The following is a 13407-nucleotide window of genomic DNA, read 5'->3' on the forward strand; positions in this document are numbered from 1 at the left end:
TTCAGGTGGTGCATCGGGCTGCAAGAGAAAATGGTGGTCTCCATACATAAATTATGAAAACAGAATATAGCCTGAAAATAGAATGTGGACCTAAATACCCAGAAACTCCTCCATCAGTTAGATTTGTAACCAAAATTAGCATGAATGGAATAAATAATTCCAGTGGAATTGTGGTTGCATAGAGCATACCAGTTTTAGCAAAGTGACAAAATTCACATAGTATTAAAGTTGTACTTCAAGAGCTAAGACATCTAACGAGGTCCAAAGAAAATATGAAGCTTCCACAGACACCAGAAGGACAAACATACAACAATTAATTTCAGTGGATCTCAAACTTGTTAAATCAATATGGTTAAATTATTGTTAAATCAATAACCTTCTACTCATGTTAATGTCTTAAGTATCACGATGCACAATACCCACACATTAAGATAATTCCAGCTGGTAAACATGACCTGGACATTTTTAAGATTATATTTAATATAGGTACACCCATTATGTTTTCAGGTAATAGAAGGAAGATGAAGCACATTTTTTTTCTTGTTAAGGCACTGTCATTTAAGCATAAATCTGGAGTACTCCGAATAGAACTCAGGTTTATACATGAAAGCATGGCAAGAAGTATCAGATGGCTGTGGAAGCATGTGTGTTTCTGAAAAGTAAAAAATCTCAAGTGGGTAAAAACTGAATTGGCATGCTTCATCCATCTTGCTTAGTGAAAGAGCTTTATTTAAAATTGTCTAAAGTACCAGGTACAATGAATATTGTCACAAACTGTTAAGTTTTGAAGTGGTATGGGTGCTGACTACTAATAATATAAAAAATATGTTCAAGATTGTTTTGATACCTGTATTTATAATAAAAAAATGTTGTGGGGGAGGTGAATGAATTTCTGTTCATTTATGTTTAAGTGAAATCAACAAAAAGGAAATAGGTGTATGGAAATGTGATTCCGAGATTAAAGTTAGTCTGAAATTGTAACTAAAATGTGGAACATGTCCTCAAAAAAAAAAAAAAAAAAGAAATTATGTTGGTATAAATAGGAATCAACTAAAACCCCGTGGACCTGAATTGGAAACAGAAATATTAATACAAAGTAAATATATTTTTATCTTAAATTAATACATATATTTCCAAGCTCTTTTCTCTTAAAAGACCTAGGGAAAAATAACCAAGCCAGTAACAGGTACCCTCAGCATCTGAGTTACAGTTTCTTTTCTTTCTTTCTTTCTTTTTTTTTTTTTTTTTCTTTTCAAGGCCATACCCATGCCATATGGAAGTTCCAAGGCTAAGAGTGGAGTCAGATCTGTAGCTGCTGGCCTACACCACAGCCACAGCAATGCAGGATCAAGGTGCATCTGCGACCTATACTGCAGTTAATGGCAATGCTGGATCTTTATCTCACTGAGCAGGGTGCCAGTGATCAAACCCGCATCCTCATGGATACGTGTCAGGTTCGTTACCACTGAGCCATAATGGGAACTCCATGGTTTTCAAACACAACCTTCCATAAAAAGGAACTAGGCGTCTTGAGAGAAATGGCCAATATGAAGTATGGGGGGACAAATGCACAAGATGAGGCAAGAAAATTCCATCCTAAGAGAAAAAAAGGAGCCAACAAAGACTATTGGGATCATGTTGAAAAGATACAGGCACCAATATTATAAAGCTTCCACATGAGACAAGTACACACTCATTATTTCTATTCACACTGAATTGGAAAGTCATAGCCAGTGGAAAAAAAGAAAGTGAAATTAGAAGAAAAACATTGGGACCGATTAAATAATTCACATATGATTTGCCTGTGTATGAAGAAAACCCCCAAAGCTCCACAGATTAACTATTAGATTAATTCAGAAAGGTCACTGGATATAAAGTCAATGTAAAAAAAAATCAGTTGTGTGCCTATATATCAGCAACAGACAAAATAAAATATACAAAATGATATTACTTAAATTAGCATCAGAGACTTGAACTTGGGGAAAAATACTAAGATATATTTAGAAAAGGTGCCTATTGGTGAAAGAGAAAAATCTGAATATGAATTGTAATTACTGAAACACAAATATGTTTAAATTCATGATGACACTACAATAAATCCTCATTAGTCAATGTTAAAAAGGATTACCCAGAATCAATCATTTCAAAAACATGAACAGAAATAACCCAGGTTTTTCTGTTCCAACTATACTCCGGATAATCAACTAATTTGTAAGTGAACACTTATTTTAATAGAAGTATTCCAGCTAATGAGAAAATCTGACTATCACTTGCAACCCCTAATAAAATAATGGATTTAGGCAATAATCATCAATGACTGCTATATCCCAAAAAGAAAGACAACCCAGAAATGCACAATACTGCTTATGAAGTATTTTTTCTAAAAAACTGAACCTTAATTTGAAAGCTCTAGATTATCTACTATTTTCTGGAAATATAGAGGACAGACAAACATGTTAGATGTCATGGAGACAGGTGTAAGCAGCGAAATGAGATTGTGGGAAATGATGCAGTTTTTTCAAGAACTAAATTAAAAGAAAAAAATGAGAGGAAATTTACAGATTAACAGATACTTCACAAAATTCAAATTCCTATATATGGTTGTAATTTTTACCTTGTTTCCCAACAATGTATATAACATTTATGAGATGAGAAAATTACTATAATTTTAAAGTATATTAACTAAATTATGGTTACACACACATGTGTATTAAAGAGTCCTCATTTTATAGATACGTATCAAAGTACTTCCAAATAAAAGAACCCATCTGATATTTGCTCTAACATAACCCACTTTGGGGAGGTATGTATGAAAATGCAATCGCCACGTTAAATAAGCTAGTATGACGGATACATGGGGATTCATTTACTCTGCTCTCTACCTTTCTATGTTGGAAAATTTCCATAATAAGCAAACAAAGAAAATGCTGTAAAATCATGTTTTAAGGTTGGTCACTTCCTTATACAAAATTCTTTAAGAACTCCCTTCTGCCTACTAAATTGCAAACATCTGCTAGACTCCAACTCTCAAATCTTCCATCCAGTGTTTTATACTCTAGCCTCAAACATTGTAATGTTTCCCCTCTAACCTTTGCTTTATTAGTTCCAAGTGGAATGCATTCTCTCTCCCATTGCAGTCTTCTAAATTTTACCCATCATTCAATGCTTACTTCAGAGAACAGAACTTTAGAGCTAAAAGAGGACTTAAATTTAGATGCAACTAGTTTCATGGGTTTTGAACAACTTCAGAAGTAGAAGTTTGGAAGTCTAAATTTAGAATTTTGCTTTTCCGACAACATAAATTTAAAAATAAATAGAACTTTGCAAAAAAAATGTTTTTTTACCTATCGAAAAACACCTTACCCCATGATCCTTCTCCATGAAGTATTTCATAATTATCAACCTTTCTTATAAAAGTCTTTGACAAATATTTGCCATAAATATGTATTATTTACAAATTAAATAATGTGTTCAGCATGCTTATAAAGTAAATGTTACATGGTAAGAAAAAGAAGTTTTCTTTTCCTCAAGCAAAATATCTTGTACAACCCCAATAAATCATATGTAGAAGAAATAATTAGCACTGCCACTTTGGATGAAGGCAACCCAGAGCCTTTTCTATCAAGCTTCCATCCCTGAACAGAGAATAACAACCCCAAGTACCAATTTCACCCTTGCAAAAGATAAAAAAACTAAGCTAAAAGAGAATAAACATTTACAACTGACACAGTTAAATAGCCAATGTTGGGTTTCAAATTTATAGCCTGCCCCTTCTACTAAAATGACTACCTTCTACTAAATTTCATCTCCTTTATCCTTTATATAGCTTATCTCCTTCTAGATATAACCTTTCTTTAAATTAAAACACCATATATAATTAGACATACTACACAGAGACATTTAGTGAACACCTGTTGAATAAATAAATGGCACATAGTAGACTCTGCCTGTAAAATAGTTCAGTAAAGTTGTTTTATATTACCTTTAAAACAAAAAATTTCCTGAGGCAATAAATTGTCTTAACATATGACCTTTAAGTATTTAGGCAAAATTGACCACCTGGTGATTTTTTTAATTCTGTGTCAGCCAAAAGCAAAATATCTAAAATATGAAGAGACAAGAGAATATGAAAGATCTTATATTTTCAACGGAAATTTACAATCAAAGGGACGTAAAGTAATAGAAATAAAGGATGGAAATTAGCTTCAGAAGGAAACAATCCAGAAAAGACACTAAAATGATTTAACAAGGAAATACCAATTTAGAGGAACAGCAATAAATATCATCTAATTAATGGAAACGAAAGTTATTAATAATGGCATATTTATGTTGACCCACAGGAAACTGCCCATATTTGACCATTTTTATCCTACCCCCATAGCAATTTCACACAGTTCAACCTATTAATAAGTGTAGAATCTAGTCTACTGAAAGACATGTGTGTCTTTCCAGAATGACCTCAATGTTCCATCAACTAAATTCACCATACTTTTGCTATCAGAAAACTACTAGAGTTCATCAACAAAATCAGTAAAGCTGGAGGATTCAAAATTAATACACAGAAATCTCTTGCATTCCTATATACTAACAATGAAAGATCAAAGAGAGATAGAAATTAAGGAAACAATTGCATTTACCATCACATCAAAAAGAATAAAATACCTAGGAATAAATCTACCTAGGGGCAAAAGGACCTGTGCTCTGAAAACTACAAGATACTGATACAAGAAATCAAGGATGACACAAACAGATGAAATATGTATATTCTTGAATTGGAAGAACTGATATTGTCAAAATGACTATACTACCCAAGGTAATCTAGAGATTCAATGTAATTCACTATCAAATAACCAATAGCATTTTTCACAGAACTAGAACAAAAAGTTTTATAATTTGTATGGAAACATAAATGATTTCAAATGGCTGAAGCAATTTTGAAAAAGAAAAATGGAACTGGAAGAATCAGGCTCCCAGACCTCACACTTTACTACAAAGCTACAGTCATCAAAACAGTTTGGTATTGGCATAAAAACAGAAATATAGATCAGTGGAACAGGATAGAAAGCCCAGAAATAAACCTATGCACCTATGGCCAACTAATCTATGACAATGGAGGTAAGAATATACAATGGAAAAAGGTCTCTCAAGTGAGTGGTACTGGGAAAACTGGACAGCTACATGTAAAAAAAGTGAAATTAGAACATTCTCTAATATCATATATAAAAATAAACTCAAAATGAATCAAAAACCTAAACATAAGGCCAGATACTATAAAACTCCCAGAGGAAAACAGAGGCAAAACACTCTTTGATATAAATCACAGCAATATCTTTTTTGACCCTCCTCCTAGAATAATGAAAATAAAAACAAAAATAAACAAATGGGGCCTAAGTAAACTTCATAGCTTTTGCACAGCAAAGGAAACCATAAACAAAAGAAAGCAACAATCTATCATTGCAAATGAAGGAACCAACAAGTGATTAATCTCCAAAATGTACCAATATCTCATGCAGGTTTATATCAAATAAACAAACAGGCCAATCAAACAAAAGGCCAGAATATTTAAACAGACATTTCCCAAAGCAGACAGATGACCATAAAGCACATGAAAAGATGCTCAACATCACTAATTATTAGAGAAATGCAAATCAAAACTACTATGAGGTATCACCCTATACCAGTCAGAATGGCCATCATCGCAAACTCTACAAACAATAAATGCTGGGGAGGGTGTGGAGAAAAGGGAAGCCTCCTACTGTTGGTGAAAATGTAAACTGGTACAACCATTATGAAGAACAATATGGAGTTTCCTTAAAAAACCAAATACAGAACTACCATATGATACAGCAATCTTACTTCTGGGCATACATCTAGAGAAAATAATTATTCAAAGACTTCATTGCCACACTATTTACAATAGCCAAGACAGGGAAAAAACCTAAATGTCCACTGACAGAGGACTGGATAAAGAAGATGTGGTACATATATGCAATGGATTATTACTCAGCCATAAAAAGAATGAAATAATGCCATGTGCAGCAACATGGATGGACCTAGAGATTATCATATTTAAGTAAGCCAGACAAATATCATATGGTATCACTTACATGTGGAATTTAGTAAAAAATATATAAAATAACTTATTTAGAAAACACAAATTAACACACAGATTTCAAAATTAAATTTAGGATTACCAAAGGGGAAACCATGGGCAGGGAGGAGGGATAAACTGGGAGGATGGGATTAACATCCACACACTACTATATATAAAATAAATAATTAACAAGGTCCTACTACACAGTGCAGGAAGTTTACTCAAAGTTCTCAATAACCTATTGGTGGGGGGAAGAATGGATACATGTATAACTGACCCACTCTGCTGTCAACATGACACAAATACAACACTGTATATCAACTATACCCCAATAAAATCTAAAAATAAAACAGACAAAAAACAAACCCCCAAACAAAACAAAAACCCTAAATTAACCTTATTAGAGATTATAATAGTTCAAAAGGGTTGAAGTTGGAGTAAGACTTATTAATTTAAAAAAGATTCAAGCTAATAGGGACAAAGTCAGACAGCCAATGTTTAGTTCACCTGTGACTGAAACTAAGGAAAAGACTGAAGTGGCTGAAGTAAGAACAGACTCACAATTTCACTAAAGATATTTATCCCAATTCAAGAATAACTAAACTTTCCCTTTTCATCTAACTGTATAAACCAAAATATCAAGGTCAATAATCTTTTATTGATCTATTATTAGAAATCCCTACTGATTAATGTAAATTATAAGGAATAACATTTGAATGGTTCTTACAGAATACCTGAAAACAGGCAATCTTAAAGCATTTATAATCCTCTATTAATCAGAAAAACTAATTTATCAAGTTATTCCCTAACATGGCTATCATTTTTTTCATTTATAATGTTCAGTCTGCATTCATGAGCTTATATGACAGAAGAAATGATGTTTAAAAAAAGAAATTATGTTTTAATTACTATTTTTTACTATCGTTATTGGAAAATACTAGGCATTAAATCAACTGTCTGTTGATTTAATCAACAAATGAGCAAGAATTATTATTTGTATTCTTCGATTCCATTTTTTTTTTTTCTTTTTTTAGGGCCGCACCCATGGCATATGGAGGTTCCCAGGTAGGGTTCAAATAGGAGCTGTAGCTCCAGGCCTATGCCACAGCCATAGCAGCACTGGACCTGAGCCTCATCTGCAACCTACACCAGAGCTTGTGGCAACGTCAGATACTTAACCCACTGGGCAAGGCCAGGGATCAAACTTGTGTCCTCATGGATACTAGCTGTGTTCATTAACCACTGAGCCAAGACAGGAACTCCTTAGATTCCAATTTTTAATTAAAAAAAAACAAAACCAAAAACTTGAGATACCAAGACACAATTTTGAGTATCTCTGCTGAACAAATAACTCTAAAGCAAAAACTTGAAAGAAAATGAATTTTTTTAAATTACAAAAGAGTAATAGCTTTATAATGTCTATAAGAATATATATACAAAATGACTACAAAATGAAGCAGGTAATTAGTTTTCAAAAAATAAAAAAAAATTTAAAACCCTAATGTTTCAATGTAAATTGACATATTTACAAATTTTCAGCAATCTCTGAACAGTTGTTGCAAGAATCTGATATTGAGAGCTGAAAACACTAATATTTAAAAAACACTTTTAGCAGTCAAAACACATGAAAAAAAAAGGTTTTTAATATGACAATGGATTGCTTAATTCACATACTAAATTGCTCTATACAGGGAGATTTCACAATCCAGGAGCCATAGCCATGTTGCTGTAAGTAGGATTTCAACAAAGTTTTAGCTTCTTGATAGGATCCAGACATATGCTACAGAAAGAAAAAATATTAAATTATAGAATATAGGCAGAATTTGGCTTATGAAAAGTTAAGTAGCCCTAATCTTCTTTAATGTTAAAAACTAATAAAAATTCTTTTGAATTCCCATTTTCCCCAATACTTCTAAAAGATAATTTTTATTCTTTTAAAAAGCTTTAAAATTAAAGACTAATCATACTCATTACAGAAAACTTGAAAAATAAAGAAAATAGAAATAAAAATCACTGTAATCCCCAAACTACAGATAACCAACATTAATATTTTGGTTTATTCTCTTTCATATTTTAATAAATGAACATACTGATGAACTTTAAAAAAACAGGTTTATTCAGGTATAATTTGTATACCATAAATTCACCCACTGCAAAGTATTTAGTTTGATATTTTAAAACTAAATTTATATAGGTCTGCAACCATCACCTGCAAAAAGTTCCTCTGCACTCATATATAGTCATTATGGATTCTTAGCCCCAGCCCCAGGCAATCATGAATCTACTTTCTGTCTCTAGAGTTTTGCTTTTCCTAAAAATTTTATAAAAAGTGATTAACACAGCATGTACTCTTTGTCTTTCTGCCATTTCTAGAGCCGCTCCCGTGGCATAGGGAGGTTCCCAGGCTAGGGGTCTAATCAGAGCTGTAGCCGCTGGCCTATGCCAGAGCCACAGCAACGCGGGATCCAAGCCACGTCAGCGACCTACACCACCACCGGAACCTTAACCCACTGAGCAAGGGCAGGGATGGAACCCGCAACCTCATGGTTCCTAGTCGGATTCTTTAGCCACTGAGCCATGATGGGAACTCTAGCATGTACTCTTTTTTTATCAGGTTTCTTTCAGTTAGCATAACATTTTCAGATTCTTTCATGTGGTTTGATTACCAGTTATTTCCTCTTTATCGTTGATTACTATTTCATCATATGGATATATCATAATGTTTATGCTTTCCTGGCTGCTGAACATCAGAACTGGTTCCAGGTTTTGGCTACTATAAATAATAATGCTGTAAACATTAATAAATCAGTCTTGTATGAACATAAGTTTGTTTCCCCTGGATAGATACCAGGTGAAGTGCTGGATCACATGGTAAGCATAAGTTTATCTCTGAAACAAACATTCAAACTGCTTTCCCAAGCACCTTATACTATTTATACATTCCTGTCAACAGCATGAGAGGTTTCTAGTTTCTTCACAACACCTGGTACAGTTAGGCTCTTGGATTTTAGGTGTGCAGTGGTATCCTACTGTAGTATTTTACTGTGGTTTGATTTTCAGTTTTTATCTCCTGAGCACCTTTTCTATGTGTATCAGTCATTTGTACATATTCTTTACTACTTTGAAAAATTGGGCTGTTTGCCCACTTAATGAGTTGTAAGAGTTCTTTATACTAGATTCAAGATTTTTGTCAAATGTATGATTTGCAAATATTTTCTTCCATTATGTGGCTTGTATTTTCACTTTTTTTTAACATGACTTTTGAAATCCAAGTTTTAAAATTTGGAGTCTGTCAATTTTTCTTTTATGGATTGTGCTTTTGGTGTGATATCTAAGAAAAATTTGCCTAAGAAAACAAATTCTTCCTCCATTATCATTGGAAGTTTTATTGTTTTTAGCTCTTTAAGTTTGATGATCCATTTTGAAGTTTTGTATGACTGATAGAAGTCTAAGTTATTTTTTTAGCTTGCCCACAGATACTCAAGTCTTCCAGCACACTTTGTTGAAAAGATGTTTTGACCTCCCATTAAATTACTTTGGCACCTTTGTACAAAATCAATTGACCATAAGTGTGTGGGTTTATTTCTAGATTCTTACTCTGTGTCATTGATTTAGTTGTCTATTATCATATCAATACATTGTCTTGATTACTGTGACTTTATAACTTGTTGAAACTAGGTAGGGTAACTCTTACCAATTTTCTTCTTTTGAAAAATTGTTTTGGTTCTTCTATGTCATTTGGATTTACACATCAATTTTAAAATGAGTTTGTCAATTTCTACATAAAATCTTATAGGGATTTTGATAGGAGTTTTCACTGAATTCACAGATTATTGAGACAAGTGACGTTCTAAAAATATTGACTTTCCCAACCTATGAATTTCTCCAGCAATGTTTCATCATTTTTGGTGTATATATCTTAGACTTCTTTTGTTAAATTTACTCCTAAATTTATTCTTATGCTCTTGTGGATGAAACTGCTTTCCCAATTTTAATTTTGGAGTGTTCAGTCCTAGTATGCAGATATACAATTTATTTTTCTATATTACTCTTAAAACTGTGTGCTAAATTCACACAAGATGTAGTTTTTGGCAGGATTCCATAGGATATTGTACATACAAGATCACTTAGAAATAAGAAGAGTTTTTCTACTTTCTTTCTAGTGCAGATGCCTTTTATTTCTTTTTCTTGCCTTGCTGCACTGGCTAGGACTTACAGACTAAAGCTGACTAGATGTGTTAAGAGCAGAATTTCTTGCCCAAACTCTGAGGAAGGAGAAGCCTTTCAGCACTGTCATGTCAACTGAAAGTTTTCATTGATACCCTTTATCTGGTTGAGGAAGTTCACTTGTTTCTTTTTGTTCAGTGTTTTATTATGGATAGGTGTTAGATTGTGTTAAACACATTATGTTAATCTATTGAGATAAGTATATCGTTTCTGAACTTGAATATCTTCATATAATATATCGAATGATTTTCTGATGTTAAATCAACCTTGTATTCCATGGTGTATAATCCCTTTTATATGTTGCTGGATTTGCTTTGTCAATTTCTTGATAAAATTTTGCACTTATGTTCCTGAGAAATAGTGATTTGTAGTTTTTAATTCTTGCTATGTTTCTGCCCACTTTTGGCATCAGGGTTATTATACCGGCTTCATAAAATGAGTTGGAAAGCATTCTCTCCTTCTTTTTAAAGAGTTTTTTTTAGGATTTTTATTAACTTTTGCTTTCATGTTTGATAGAATTCATCAGTGAAGCCATAACTGCACCTGTGCTTTTCCTTATATAAATAATTTTAATTAATAATTGAATTTCTTTACTTGAGCACAATTCAGATGTTCTATTTAGTCAAATTCTATAATTTGTCTTTCAAGGAATGAGTCCATTTCAGCTAACTTGACTAATTTATTGACAAAAGGTTGTTTGTAATATTTTCTTATAATTTGTTTAGCTCTTTGGGGGCTTCTCTCTCATTCTAGATTTTTATCATTTGTGTTGTCTCTTATTTCTCAGTATGGCTAAGGGATTATATATTTTGTTGAATTTTCTGAATGAATCAACTTTTGATTTCATAGATTTTTCTACTGATTTTCCTGTTTTCTGTCTAACTTCAAACCTATTCTATATTATATATGCAGCCTTTTGTGTCTGGCTTCTTTCACCTAATGTAACTTAATTTCACTTAATGTTTTCAAGGTTGATCTATGTTGCAGAACCTAACAGTACTTCAGAGTTCCTTTCATGGATAAATGACAGTCCACAGTGTGGACATGACACATTTTGTTTATCCATTCATCAGTTGAAGAACATTTGGATTGTTTCTTCCTTTTCTGTATTATGAATACTGTTGTGAACATTTATGTACAAGTTTTGGTTGGATAAATGTTTTCAATTCTTTTATGCCTATAGCTAGGAGTGAAATGCTTAGGTTACAAATAAACTCATATTTAACTTTTGGAGGAACTGTTAAATTATGTTCCAAAGGAGCTGTACCATTCCTACTAGCAATGCATGGTATTTTCAGTTTTTTCACATTCTTGACAATACTTTTAAATGCCATTATTTATTATGGAATATACTAATGTGGGTAAAGAATATATCATTGAGGTCTTCACTTACCTTTCTCTAATGAGTGATATATTGAATATCATATGCTTATTGGCTATTTTAAAATGTTGTAGAAATGTCTGTTCAAAACCTTTGCTCATTCAAAAAATTTGGTAATGCCTTTTTATTACTGAGTTGCAAAATTTTTTTGTATTCTCTGGATACAAGTCCCTTATTAAATATCTGATTTGCAGATTTCTTAATGATAGTTTTTGAAATATAAAATTTTTAATTTTAATAAAGTTTAAAATATTTCTCTTATGCATTGTGTTATCAGATCTAAGAAACCTTTTCCTAACTTAGAAATACAAATATTTCCTCCCTTGTTTCCCCCCGAGTTTTACAGTTTTAGCTTTTATTCAGGTCTATCTATTTTGAGCTAATTTTTGTATATGGTATGACACAGAGGTCCAAGTTCATTATTTTCCATAGAGATATTCAGTTGTCCTAGATCTACTGAAAAGACTTTTTTCCTACTGAATAATCATGGCATTTTGTTAAAAATCAACTGATCTTAAGTGCCAGAGTTCATTTTTGGGCTGTCAATTATATTTCATTGATCTACAAACATGTTTATGTTAATACTGCTATAATACTATCTTTATTATTATGGCTTTGCAGTATGCTCTGAAATCAGGAAGTATGAATTCTCCAACTTTGTTCTCTTTCAAGATTGTTTTGGCTATTTTGGTTTGGCTTCAATTATTGCTAATAAGAAATTAGCCTTCAAATGCATAGGTCATGGTTGATATTTTCACTCTGGCTGCTCTCAAGATTTTCTTTTTGTCTTAAGTAGTTTGATATGATGTATCTAGGTGTGAATCTTTATTTTTTTTATTTCTTGAGGTTTCCTGAGCTTTTTGGATCTATTAAAGGTTTTCACCTAATATGTGGATTTTTTTCAATTATTTCTTCAAATATTTTTTCTGGCGCTTTTTCTCTCTCCTTTTCCTCTAGGATTCCTAGTATACATTAGTTGGTACACTTAATGCTATTCCAGAAATCTCTGAAGCTCTGTTAATTTTTCTTTAATTTGTTTGCATTGTGTCCTTTAAAATAATTTCTTACCATCTTCAAAGTCCATTGATATTTTTCTGCAATCTCAAAGGTACTACTGAACCCATTTAGAGAATTATTCCCTTTAGTTATTACATGTTGTTTCAATCCTAGAATATTCATTTGGCTTTTTTTTTTTTTTTTGTAGTTTCTATTTCTTTACTGAGATTACCTATTTACTGAAACACTGTTATATTTTCCTTTAACTAGTGAACATATTTATAACAGCTGCTTTGAAGACTTTCCTGTAGTCAAGATTGGAATCTATTCAGAACCAGGTTCTACTGAATTTTATTATTTAAGTAGAGATTTTACTTTCCTGTTTTTTAAGTATCCCATAATTTTTGGTTGAAAATGACTTTTAAGATGATATAGCAACTCTGGATTCTGTTTTATTTTTCTAAGTTTTTTTTTTTTTTTAGCTTGCTAAAACTGTGAGTTCTGTTTTCCCTATGATGTGCATTGTCTTTTCCCAGTTTTTTAATGTTTTAGCCTGGCTTCCTATTGGTTACCCCGTATATCTGCATAGCATAGTGATAAAGCAAGTAGCTTAGTGATAGGAAAATAATTTCAGTAGACATTATGCTCAAACACCTTACAGCTATAAACCTTCCACCTTCTTCTGATCAATTTGTTTGGGAAAGGGTAG

The 13407-nt window shown here is 32.3% G+C and overlaps 1 protein-coding gene across 4 annotated transcripts in view; it reads right to left on the reverse strand.

Annotated features, from left to right (window-relative positions):
- The window catches only part of ADAD1 (adenosine deaminase domain containing 1), a 71335-nt gene that overhangs the window by 21733 nt on the left and 36195 nt on the right, over window positions 1-13407 (reverse strand). For 2 of the 4 annotated variants that reach the window (XM_003357037.4, XM_021101617.1), the window contains one exon: window positions 7718-7874. The exons of 1 other annotated variant lie outside the window; for it this stretch is intronic. In XM_003357037.4, coding sequence (XP_003357085.1) covers window positions 7761-7874 — 114 coding nt within the window. In that variant the 3' untranslated portion in view covers window positions 7718-7760. Of the gene's footprint in view, window positions 1-7717; window positions 7875-13407 lie in introns of those variants that run through there. One more of the 4 variants, XM_005666892.2, reaches the window with a different exon arrangement.

The sequence above is a fragment of the Sus scrofa genome, chromosome 8, assembly GCF_000003025.6.
Source record: "Sus scrofa isolate TJ Tabasco breed Duroc chromosome 8, Sscrofa11.1, whole genome shotgun sequence".
Classification (NCBI taxonomy): domain Eukaryota; kingdom Metazoa; phylum Chordata; class Mammalia; order Artiodactyla; family Suidae; genus Sus; species Sus scrofa.